The 12,638-nt window shown below is 34.3% G+C and overlaps 1 protein-coding gene across 10 annotated transcripts in view; it reads left to right on the top strand.

The window, feature by feature from the left end:
* The window catches only part of CFAP44 (cilia and flagella associated protein 44), a 152,495-nt gene that overhangs the window by 60,986 nt on the left and 78,871 nt on the right, over positions 1-12,638 (top strand). For 9 of the 10 annotated variants that reach the window (XR_001180962.2, XR_006609093.1, XR_006609094.1 and 6 more), the window contains 5 exons: positions 1,774-1,919; positions 2,627-2,897; positions 5,352-5,407; positions 5,566-5,728; positions 7,142-7,272. Coding sequence is in view for 7 of the 10 variants with exons in the window: in XM_004761445.3 (XP_004761502.1) it covers positions 1,774-1,919; positions 2,627-2,897; positions 5,352-5,407; positions 5,566-5,728; positions 7,142-7,272 (767 nt within the window). In the remaining 3 variants the exon portion in view is untranslated. The remainder of the gene's footprint in view (positions 1-1,773; positions 1,920-2,626; positions 2,898-5,351; positions 5,408-5,565; positions 5,729-7,141; positions 7,273-12,638) is intronic. The other variant, XM_045088387.1, reaches the window with a different exon arrangement.

The following is a 12,638-nucleotide window of genomic DNA, read 5'->3' as shown; positions in this document are numbered from 1 at the left end:
ATTCCAGATGGCTTTTTAAATTTTCCATTTGGCTTCAGAGTCTTTAAATATACTATTCTTGGTTATTTAAAGTCCATTTTGTAAATATCTCAATATCTCATAACTTTGATTTGTCTTTTTAAAATCTGTTTAAATTCAATTTTGTTAACATATAGTGTATTATTAGTTTCAGGGGTAGAACTGAGTGATTCCTCAGTTGCATATAACACCCAGTGCTCTTTACATGCCCATCACCCAGTTATACCATCCCCCCACCTCCCCTCCAGCAGCTGTCAATTTGTTTCCTCTAGTCAAGAGTCTTAAGGTTTGCCTCATTTTCTGTTTTCATCTTATTTTACTTTTCCTTCCCTTTCCCTATGTTCATCTGTTTTGTTTCTTAAATTCCACATATGAGTGAAATCATATGGTATTTGTCTTTCTCTGATTGACTTATTTCACTTAGCATTATATTCTCTAGTTCCATCCATATCATTGCAAATAGCAAGATTTCATTTTTTAAAAAAATATTTTATTTATTTATTTGACAGAGAGAGAGAGAGATCACAAGTAGGCAGAGAGTCAGGCAGAGAGAGAAGGGGAAGCAGGCTCCCCGCTGAGCAGAGAGCCCGATGCAGGGCTCGATCCCAGGACCCTGAGATCATGACCTGAGCCGAAGGCAGCGGCTCAATCCACTGAGCCACCCAGGCACCCTGCAAGATTTCATTTTTTAAATGGCTGGGTAGTATTCCATTATGTGTATATATACTACATCTTCTTTATCCATTCATCTGTTCATGGACATCTGGGCTCTTTTCCATATTTTGGCTATTGTGAACCTTGTTGCTATAAACATTGGAGTGCATGTTTCCCTTCAAATCACTATGTTTGTATCCTTTGGATAAATACCTGTAGTGCAACTTCTGGGCTGTAGAGTAGTTCAATTTTTAACTTTTTGAGGAACCCCCATATCGGCTTTAGGGTGTCTGCACCAGTCTATATTCTCACCATAATCTTGTTTGTCCTTTGATTTAAGATAGGCAAGTCTAATCTTAGCTAGTATGCCTAGTTGATTTTTTTTTAATTGAATAATTGACCGTGTATGTGAAAAACTGTAGCATTTGTTGAGATATGTTGGCATTGTCTCCTGGAAATTTATTTTTGGTCCTGGAAAGCAGCTAGAAATCCTAGATCACTTTCATCTATTCAGTGATTGAGACTCATACATGTAGTGTGTAGTGCTCCAGGGTTGCAATGGAAAACCCACTGTAAGGTGTGTTTACTGTGTCTCCTTCTCCTTGGAGGATCCTGTGATTTCTTTCCTTCTTCCTAAGCCCATGAGGCAACAGATTGCTCTGCTGAGCTTCTAAGCCTCTCAGCTGCCACTTCCAGAACTGCCCATTGCCTCTGGGAGAAGAGCAATGCACTAGACTCAAAACTAGCTCTGAACACCATGTCCTACACAACTCTATTACTGAATACTAAATTCAAAATAATACCTGAAATAAAATGGAATTCAGTAGGTAATCAGAAGTGGTATCTCTCTTATAATAGCTTCTAAGTGGAAAGCAAATTACTGTAAGGTGTTTTATTATTGTATAATGTTATAGTTGCATATAAATAGACAGTGGAGATACTTTATAAAACCTTATCTATAATCATAGAAATAATATCAAAATAGATGTTTTAAGACCTCTATTTTAGGTTTTAAAATTTGAAATAATATAAAAATCCTCATGTGGTCATATGTATCTTATATTTAAATACTACTTTCCATGTTATTTTTCTCTTTTCCAGGGTGGCTATGATGCTGGTTTTCTATATCACTGTGAGTTCCCCTTGTATGACCAGAGTACTGCTATCACAAAAAAGAAAGATGAACCTTTTGATTTTCGTCTTCTTGAAGATACAGAGGATAATCCCATCCAAACTATCACTTTCAGGTGAACTGAATTTCAGAAAGCCTTAAAAAAACCGATCCCATTTATGCCTGTGTTGTTGCCCATCATAAATATTGTTCATTTTAGAAGATCTGTCCAATTGGAGAAGTATGCGAACACTTTCTAGTTAAATAAATGGAATAAATGAATAGAATGAAAGCTAATTCCAAAACTGTATTTCAAGTCCCTTTGTCAAATATTCTGTCAGAATTTGTTTTTCACACAATAGGTTTGTAGGGATTTACTCAGGGGTATGCTACTGCTTGGTCAAATAATGAAGGTTCAGTGTTGCTATGATTCTGGGGAAATCACAAATTGAGATTTTTAAATGGTTGATAATTACATTTGTGATTTATTTGTGATATTATTATCATAATGTGATTTATTTGTGATATATTATCAATAATAAATCACAAATATTATTTGTGATAAATAGTCACAGATTGAGATTTAATAATTAAGAAGCATATATGCCAGTCATTCTTTTGAAGATCAAATATAATGGCTCCAAATTTCAAATTGGCTTTTCTTCTCCTTTTACTCTTTTGTACAGTTTTCTAGGGCTGCCATAGTTCCCTAAGTCTTCAAAATATGAATGGGGGGGCACAATGTAGTCTATAACATTTTTGTTAATAAAATTTAGCCATTTGTCAATTAATTTAAAATTAAACATTTTCAGATTAATATGAAGAACAATTTATGTTTCCTAGCATTCACCAAGATATGATGTTTTGTGGAATGCAAAATGGAGCAATTCGAGTCTATATCCTAAGTCAAAATAAGCCTTCATTGATTAATACAGAGTACTACTGGCACTTCAATATCCATGACAATAATTATGGATGTATTAAAGGCATCTGTACTAGTTTTGATGACCGTTTCTTGGTGACTACTGGAGCAGATAGTAATATCTTTGTTTTCACCATTTTTTCTGAATTTGAGCTAAAGAAAGACATCAAAGCCGAAGTGCCATCTCCTAGGGTATGTAACTAATAACAATGATAAAGAAATAATAAAGAAATTAATTTTAAAGTAGTGATGTCTAAATTACTTTCTTTAAAAATTGAAAACTCATTTACCTTATAGTCTATTCTTGTTAGAATTTTGACTTTCTGGTGCCTCTGTTATTAAAGTCACTGAATTCCCCTATAACACTAAAGGTATAGAATTTCCCAATTTAAAAAGACTGAGTAATTTTTTCTGTATCAATCGCTTTCTGGGTTAAATATCTTTGTTTTCAAAATGTACAACTTTTTCAGATATATATTTTGCTTTTTATTTATTCACTTAATGAACGGGCATATTTGGGAAGTATACCATAATTTGTGTGTTTGAAAGGAGTTGTAAAAGTGGTAGTTTTTAGTATTAGAATATGACAGTATGGATAAGGACCAAAGATTCAGTTAAATTATTCTATTCTTAAGCAGAGTGTATCGTTGTATTTGTAATGAAGATTGATCCCCAAATTATATCCATTTGCCCTACCACATGACAAAGTAGTTCCTTTGGGAAAAAAATCACTAATAACCATTTTAATTGCTCCTCAAGAAGAGGAATTGTATTAAAAAGACCATAGTTAAAATTCCTGTGAATACACCAGCATTCCATTGAATAGGTAACCAACTTTAAAAGAAGATACAAAAAAAGTAGGGCAGATTTGAGCAGGTAAATTTTCATTTCTATTAATAGAAGCAAAATTAGGAGAATGGACTATTGTCCAAAGAGCTCCCGCTCAGAAAGAAGAATTACAGAAGGGGAAAGTGTAAGAACAAGAGAATCTTTTTATTTCTACCTAGTGCTAGCTCTTTCTATGGAAATCTATATTGGACAGAAAAAACCCATTTCACATTTGTATAATAGCATCCTTTTATATATGAATTTAATCAGTATTTTTTATGTCCTTGATGTGACTCTGCTTTTAGGAAGACAGAATCAGAAAAAAACTGAATAAATAGAGTACTAAGCTCTGCATAGGTCTAAGGATCTTACTTTAGAATCTGCTGGGAAGTCCTTAAAAGTACAGATTCCTGAGCCCCAGCCAGGAGCAATTAAATCAGAATATCTGAAAGTGAGGGCCAGGTATTAGTACTTTATAAAATATCTAGCCTTCTTCCTGGGTCTCAGCCCCCATGACTCCAGTGTGCAGCTGGGATTGAGAACAATTGGCCTGTATTTTTGGCACAGTTGGTAGCAACTCTGTTTAACTTAAATTTATTATAAACAGCTGAGGCCAAGAGAAGGTTGGTTGGGTATCCTGGAGATCACACTGCTAATGGAAAACCAAGGGGCTTGGCTCTGGAAAACAAAACAATAGAAAAATTCAATCAAGTTATGTCATAAGTGATTAACAGTAATTACAATGTATTAGCCATCAATGTCTCTTCTACTGGTCATGTCTTATGACTTCACTTTTACTAAAGTTCTAAATTTTGGGGTACCTGGATGGTTCAGTCAGTCAGTAGAGTATGTAACTCTTCATCCCTGGATTGTGAGTTTGAGCCCCACATTGGGTATAGAGATTACTTGAAAAAAATAAAGTTCTGAAACTTATCCTACACAAAAATATGTAGATTTACATTTCATATGTTTAAAAACTAGAACTGTAATAATACAACTTCTTCAAAAAATAGTCCATATTTCTTCATAAGGAATGGCAACAAACCAGAGACCTATCTGTTATGAAAAAGAATAGAGAATAAACAAGTTCAATTTTACTTAGGAACTGATTAGCTAACAATCTCAGACTTCATTTTGTTTACTGGATTATAATTCTCCCTCCTTAAATTTTATAACATAGCACCCAAATAAGCAAAGTAATTTTAAGTGATTTACTTCATAGTTCCCTTAAACTAATTTGCTTACTAAAAGGAGATTCATATTTCTGATTTCATCTTTCTTTTTCAAGGAGGGGAACTGTATTATTCCTGCATATGTCACTGTATGTCTTTTTTTTTTTTTTTTTAGTAAGCTCAAGTGAAATGCTTAAAGTTTAAAAAATATTGTTTATCAATGATACTAAAAAAATTTATTTCAAAAAATATATATTTTAAAATCTTCCTGTATATATATAAGATATTTAGGGAGACTTATGCATATATAAAGGGGCATAAGCTAAAAAACAGAATTTTAAAACAAACGACTTAGAAAATTTGTGTGTATTCTTTCTTAATAACTCATGATATTAGCAATTCAAATTTTGGAGCAGAATTATAGTATATTAATATTTTGCATATTCATTAGTTTTCAGGACTTTTTTCTACCTACCTCTTTAAATAAAGCAGTTTTCCTCATAATTTTCTCTTGTTATTTCTTGCAAAAGTACTTTGCAGGCCTATAATAGAAATTGGTAGAGGAAAAAACTCAGTTTACTTCATATTAGATATTTTAAGAGAAATATGCAATTTAAAAGATTAACCATTTCTCCCCTTTCTACAGTTTGGAATTGAAACAGAGCCAATTCCAAAAGATATTGAAGATCCCAAAGCCTATAGGTATGGCAATTTTTGATAAACACTAATTAGCCCTGAGCTGTTGCAAAATGGCATTTTATAGAATTTGACCAAGCCAAAAAAATTTCCAAATTATTGAGTCTTCATTTCCTCTTTTGCTGTTTCTGTATCTCATTATCCTTTTCAATTTCTGTTTTCAGTATTGAGAATGCTAGAAGAAAAAGACAACATGACAAGTTAATGAAAGAAGTGGAAGAAATAAAGGCTGGGAAGAGAGAAAAACTCAAAGCTTTGAGGAATGAATTTTGGAAACTTCTAGAAATGAATCAAGGATTACCAAAGCATATGCAGTTTAAGCGAACAGTAAGCCTAAAATAAATTTGACTTTAGTTTTTAACATACAATTTTTTTTGGATCAAGACTATTCTGCTGATAAAGTAGGGACTCCTTAAAATCATCTTTAAGCTTCCCCTTATCAGGTCAGCATGTTGGCAGCAGCTGAAATATAGAATTTGATACCCAACTTGGTTTGGATACAGAAGAGCCTCCTTACATAACACAAAGTTTACTTCCAGATTTAGCTACCTCACTTTTTGGGGGCGGGGTGGTAACAAGGTAAGATAAAAATACAGATTTGAATCTGGTTATCAACCCATACTGTACCTAGGCAAAATATCCAACCACTGTAAAGGTACACATAAATTTTAATTCTCTGTGATTCTATTTCTATAATCACCTGATCTGTTGTAAAAGATAGTAACTGATAGGTCCACAGAATTTTTAAAAGATGACTTAGTATAGTTGTAGCTATGGGGAGAATTAACAAATTGTTCAGGCTAATTTTGTATTTTTTTTTCTTTTCTGACTTATTACAAATCCCCATCTGCCTGCTAGTTTTTTTCTTTTCATTGTATATTTCTTCCTAAGTAGAATTGGTGTCAAGAACCTAATCAAATAAAAAGCCAGAATTTACATCCTGACTATACCTATAATTTTCGAGTCACCTAGCCAATTCCATGTGAAAAATGCTTTGGTGAAATAATAATGGATAATTCATACTGATTAAAAGGCCAACCCGTAATGGTTAAAAGATATTTATCTATTTTACTATGAAGAAAATTGACATTTATTAGAATATGGGTAAAACAATTCAAAATAAAGAACACATGAGGTGAGTTCTGTGGCTAAACATTTTATATATATCATTACTTAAAACAGAAACACCCCTGGAAAGATTAATTAGTACTTACAATTTAGTCTGAATGTGTGCCCTGATGTTTTCTCAAGAGTAAAGTATCCTTATGGGAGAAATGGCCCCCTTGGTGAAGGACATCCAGCTAAAATTTGGCAACCTCAAAAAGACACCAAAGACTTAGCTGTCTTTCCTGGGTGGGGTCATATGGGAAGACATGCCATGAATGTCTATCCTGTGCCTAGCTGACTATGTGCCAGTAGTTGCTTTGGGGTGGTGGAATTACTATTATTTTTTCTTAACTCTGTACACTCTCCAAATATTCTGTTATTCATTGTTTTTATTGTGGGAAAATCTTTTAATATATAGCCTTATTTGTGGTATTAGTTCTGAGAACTTTTCTCCATATTTTGTGGAAATAAAATTTTTTTTTTCTAGAACAGAGAGTTTGTGATATCTGGGAGAGAATTGTAATGCAACATGAAATTGAGTACAAAACTTAATCTGTAACTGTGTATGAAATAAGATTGATAATACACATGGATAAAAGTACCCATTTTGATGAACAAATCTACTTTTTGCAGGATTTTGATATAGATTCCAAAATTCGTGCTGAGATTGGCAGGAAAACAGCTTTTAAAATTCAACAAGTAGAAAAAGAATTAGCTTGGGAAAAAGAGAAACATCAGATTGGCCTCATGAAACTACAGAATAGGTAGGATTCTATTTACTGCAAGTTAAGATGTTTGAGAACACATATTTGAATGGAGTTGTTCACTTAATCGAAGTGGTCAGGTAAGAGGTGTTCTAGTGTAACTATTAACTCTTGAAATCTCAAGGAATACTTTTGTCACTGCTACTGATATCTTCTTGAGCTTTCTGAGAAATTGAAATCTGGGGAATTTAACAGTTAGATTTTTCAGAGCACCAGGGTGGCTCAGTCAGTTAAGCATCTGACTCTTGATTTCAGCTGAGGTCGTGGTCATGAGATTGAGCCCTGTGTCGGGCTCCATGCATGGACGCTGCTTGAGATTCTCTCTCTCTGCTCCTCCTCACCTGCTTGCCCTCTCTCTCTCTCACTCTAAAAAAATAATAAATAAATAAATAAGATTTTTCAATGAAACACTGAAAAACTGATTTAAAAATGAGAGTACATGAACAGACATTTCTCCAAAGAAGATGTCCAGATGGCCAACAGACAGATGAAAAGATGCTCAACATCTCCCATCATCAGGGAAATTCAAATAAAAAATGTGATGGGATATCACCTCATACCTGTCAGAATGGCTAAAATAAAAAACACAAGAACAACAAGTATTGGCAGTGATGTGGAGAAAAAGAAACTTTGTGAACTGTTAGGAATGCAAATTGGTGCAGCTACTATGGAAAGTAGTATGGAGGTTCCTCAAAAAGTTAAAGCTAGAGCTACCTAATGATCCAGTAATCACACTCCTGGGTATTTACCCAAGAAATAAAAAAAGAAAAAAAACCCACTAATTCAGAGGGCTACATACACCCCTATGTTTATGGAAGCAGCCCAAGTCCATAGATAGATAAATGGGTAAAGAAGATGTGGTAGATGTATACAATGGAATATTCAGCCATAAAAAAAGAATGAAAATCTTGCCATTTGAAATGACATGGATGGACTAGAGAGTAATGCTAAGCAAAATAAGCAGTCAGAGGAAGACATATACCATGATTTCACTTGTGGAATTTAAAAAACAAATGAGCAAAGGGTAATAGACTCAACTATAGGGAGTGAACTGATGGGTACTAGAGAAGAGGTGGAAGGAGGGATGTGTTGAGATAGGTGATGGCGATTACAGAGGGCACTTGTTATGATGAACACCAGGTGATGTATGGAAGTATTGAAATCACTTGTATTGTACACCTGTAGCTGTATTAACTATGCTGGCATTAAAAAATAGTATAAAAATTTTAAAAATAAAAATGATTTTTTATAAACCAAATTAATAAAAATTTATTATCTGATTTTGGCAAGATATTTATTTTATATCTAGTTAACACATGAGCAGGTACATCTTTTTCTAAAAAATATTTTATTTATTTATTTGACACAGAGAGAGAGAGAGAGAGACGGTGAGAGAGGGAACACAAGCAAGGGGAGTGGGAGAGGGAGAAGCAGTCTTCCTGCTGAGCTGGGAGCCAATGATGGGGGCTCGATCCCAGGACTCTGGAATCATGACCTGAGTTGAACGCAGACACTAAACGATCGAGCTACCCAGGCACACTTGAGCATGTACATCTTTAAAAAATAAAAAATAAGCTAGAATCAAAAGACTTATAATGAAAGACAACTTTCTGTCCAATCTCTCTCATCTACCAATAGGACTCCCCATGAGGAAATTGTCTTTTTTTTTTTTGTCTTTTTGAGATGTCATTTACATTCAGTAAAGTGCATAAATTTTAACTGAACAACTTGATAAATTTTTATAATTATATATCACCACTACCCAGATTAAGAACATATATAGCACTCCAAAAAGTTTCCTTGTGGCCCCCTTCCAGTAAGTATCAACTCTCCAGAGATGAATGTTTATCACAATTTTGTCCGTGAACTTCATCATACAAATTGAGTGTTGTAGTATGAACTTTTTAATATTTGTCTTCTTTTACTTAGCATAGTAAAAGTAATAGTTGATAGATATTTCAGTTGTTTCTATTTTTTGGCTATAGTAGTGCTGCTATAATCATTCTTGTGCATGTTTTTTGGTGGGCATAAGAACTTATTTGTTTGTTTTATAATCAGGAGTGGAAATGCTGGGTCATAGATTATATGCATGTTTGAGTTTACTAGACACTGCCAAACGGTTTTCCAAAAATGGTTCAACCAATTTATATTATGAACATCAGCATATGAGAATTCCAATTGATCCCCATTGTATTAGCTTTCCAGGGCTTCCATAACAAAGTAAAATACATGATTGACTTAAAATAACAGACAAAGCTTCTGGAGGCTCGAAGTACAAAATCAAAGTATTGGTTGAGTTGGGGTGGGTTTTTTTGTGTTTGTGACTTTTTTTTGAGGCAAGATATGTTTTTATTTATTTATATTGAAGTATAATTGACATATGATGTATTAGTTTCAGGTGTACAACCTACTGATTCAACAATTCTGTGCATTACTTAGTACTCACCACAATAAGTATAGTTACAATACACTATTACCATGTTATTGACTATATTCTCTGTGCTGTACTATTCATCTCCATGACTTATTTATTTTGTAATTGAAAGTTTGGTTGCTTCCATATCTTGGCTATTGTAAATAATACAGTAATAAGCATTGGGGTGCATAGATCTTCAAATTAGTGTTTTTGTTTTCTTTGGATAAATAGCCAGTATTGGAATTACTGGGTTGTATGGTATTTCTATTGTTCATTTTTTGATGAACCTCCATACTGTTTTCCACAGTAGTTGCACCAATTTACATTCCCACCAACAGGGTATGAATATCCCTTTTTCCTCCCACATCCTCACCAACACTTGTTATTTATTTTGATGCTAGCCATTCTGACAGATGTGGGGTGATATTTCATTGTGGTTTTGACTTGTATTTCCCTGGTGATTAGTGATGTTGAGCATCTTTTCATGTGTCTATTGGCCATCTGTATGTCTTCTTTGAGAAAATGTCTGTTCAGGTCCTCTGTCCATTTAAAAAATTTTTTTTTGTGTGTAAGCTCTATGCCCAATTTAGGTCTTGAACTGATGACCCTGAGATCAAGAGTCACATGCTTTACCAACTGAGTGAGCCAGGTCTTCCATCCTTTGCCCATTTAAAAATTGAATTGTTTGGGGTTTTTTGGTGTTGTATAAGTTTCCTATATATTTTAGATGTTAACTCCATGGATATATTATGTGCAGATGTCTTCTCTCATTCATTGGGTTGCCTTTATGTTTTGTTGATGGTTTCCTTCACTGTGCAAAAGCTTTTTATTTTGGTGTAGTCTGAACAATTTACTTTTACTTTCGTTTCCCTTGCCTGAAGAGACTTATCCACATATATGTTGTTAATGGTGGATATCCAAGAGATTACTGCCTATATTTTCTTTCAGGAGTTTTATGGTTTTAGGTCTCACATTTAGGTCCGTAATCCATTTCGAGTTTATTTTTGTGTATGATGTTAAAAAAAAGTTTCATTTTCATTCTTTTACATGTAGCTGTCCAGTTTTCCCAGCACCATTTGTTGAACAGACTGTCCTTCCCATGTGTATTCTTATTTCCTTTGTTGTAGATTAATTGGCCATATAAGCATGGATTTATTTCTCGGCTTACCATTCTGTTCTGTTGATCTATGTGTTTACTTTTGTGCCAGGACCATATTGTTTTAATTACCATAGTTTTGTACCATATCACAAAATCTGGGATTGTTCTACATCCAGCTCTGTTGTTTTTTTTCTCAACAAATGTCTTTGTGGTTTCCTATAAGTTTTAGGATTTCTTGCTCAAATTCCATGAAAAATGCTATTTAATAGTTTCCTCAGAGACCTGGGAGGGAGAATCTGCTCTATGCCTCTCTGAGATTCTAGTGTTCTGCCAGCAATCTTTAGTTTTCCTTCCATAGATGAATTATTCTAAATCTTCTACCTTCAAGTGGTGGTCTCTCTGTGTTTTTTCACATAATCTTCTCTCTGAGCATGTCCAAGTTCCCATTTTTTATAAACACACCAGTAATGTTGGATTGGGACTGTTTTAATCTCATTTTACCTTGATTACTCTGTCAAGACCCTATTTTCATGTAAGGTCACACTTTGAGATACTGGGAGATTTCAAAATCTCTTTCTGGGTGGATAAAATTCAACCCATAACACTCATGCTTGTAATTTGATATTGTCATTTCTTTGAATTTTAGCCATTCTATAGTAGTATCTCAGTGTGATTTAAGTTGGTATTTCACTGATGAGTGGTGATTTTAGATCATTTTCTTGTATTTATTTGTTATTTGTGTATTCTCTTTTCTAGGGGTTCAAGTTTTTTGTTTGTTTTAAAAAATGGGTTGTAAGAATTATTCATATCCTCTAGATAGGAATTCTAGATGGGAATATCTTCTAGATAGGAATCTTTTCTCCTCCTCCTCCTCTTCCTTTTCCATTCATTTATTCTTTTTAAAATTAACATATAATGTATTATTTCCTTAGGGGTATAGGTCTGTGAATCATCAGTCTTACACAATTCACAGCACTCACCATAGCACATACCCTTCTCAAGGTCCACAAACCAGACACCCCATCCCTCCCCTCTGGCCCAGGAGCCCTCAGTTTGTTTCCTGAGATTAAGAATCTCTTATGGTTTGTCTCCCTCCCTGGTCCCATCTTGTTTCATTTTTCCCTCCATTCCCCCTATGAATCCCTGACCTATTCTCAAATTCCTCATATCAGAGAGATCATATGATAATTGTCTTTCTCTGACTGACTTATTTTGCTAAGCATAATACCCTCTAGTTCTATGTTGTTGTAAATGGCAAGATTGCATTCATTTTGATGGCTGCATAGTATTACATTGTATATGTATGCCACCACTTCTTTATCCATTCATCTGTTGATGGACATCTAGGTTCTTTCCACAGTTTGGCTATTGTAGACATTTCAGCTATAAACACTAGGGTGCATGTGCCCCTTTGGATCACTATGTTTGTATCTTTAGGGTAAACACCAAAGAGTGCAACTGCTGGGTTGTAGGATAGCTCTATTCTCAACTTTTTGAGGAACCTCCATACTGTTTTCCAGAGTAGCTGTACCAGCTTACACTGTCACCAACAGTGTAGGAGAGTTCACCTTTCTCTGCATCCAAGCCAACACCTGTCATTTCCTGACTGTTTAATTTTAGCCATTCTGACGGGTGTGAGGTGGTATCTCATTGTGGTTTTGATTTGTAATTCCCTGATGTCCAGAGAGGTTGAACAATTTTTCATGTGTCTGTTGGCCATTTGGATGTCTTCTTTTCAGAAATGTCTGTTCATGTCTTCTGCCCATTTCTTTTTTTTTTTTTTAATTTCTTTTCAGTGTAACAGTATTCATTATTTTTTCACCATACCCAGTGCTCCATGCAATCCGTGCC

The sequence above is a fragment of the Mustela putorius genome, unplaced genomic scaffold, assembly GCF_011764305.1.
Source record: "Mustela putorius furo isolate JIRA1106 unplaced genomic scaffold, ASM1176430v1.1 tig00003834_pilon_pilon_pilon, whole genome shotgun sequence".
Classification (NCBI taxonomy): Eukaryota; Metazoa; Chordata; class Mammalia; order Carnivora; family Mustelidae; genus Mustela; species Mustela putorius.
The sequence above is the reverse complement of the archived record's forward strand: the minus strand, read 5'-3'. Positions and strand labels throughout refer to the sequence as shown.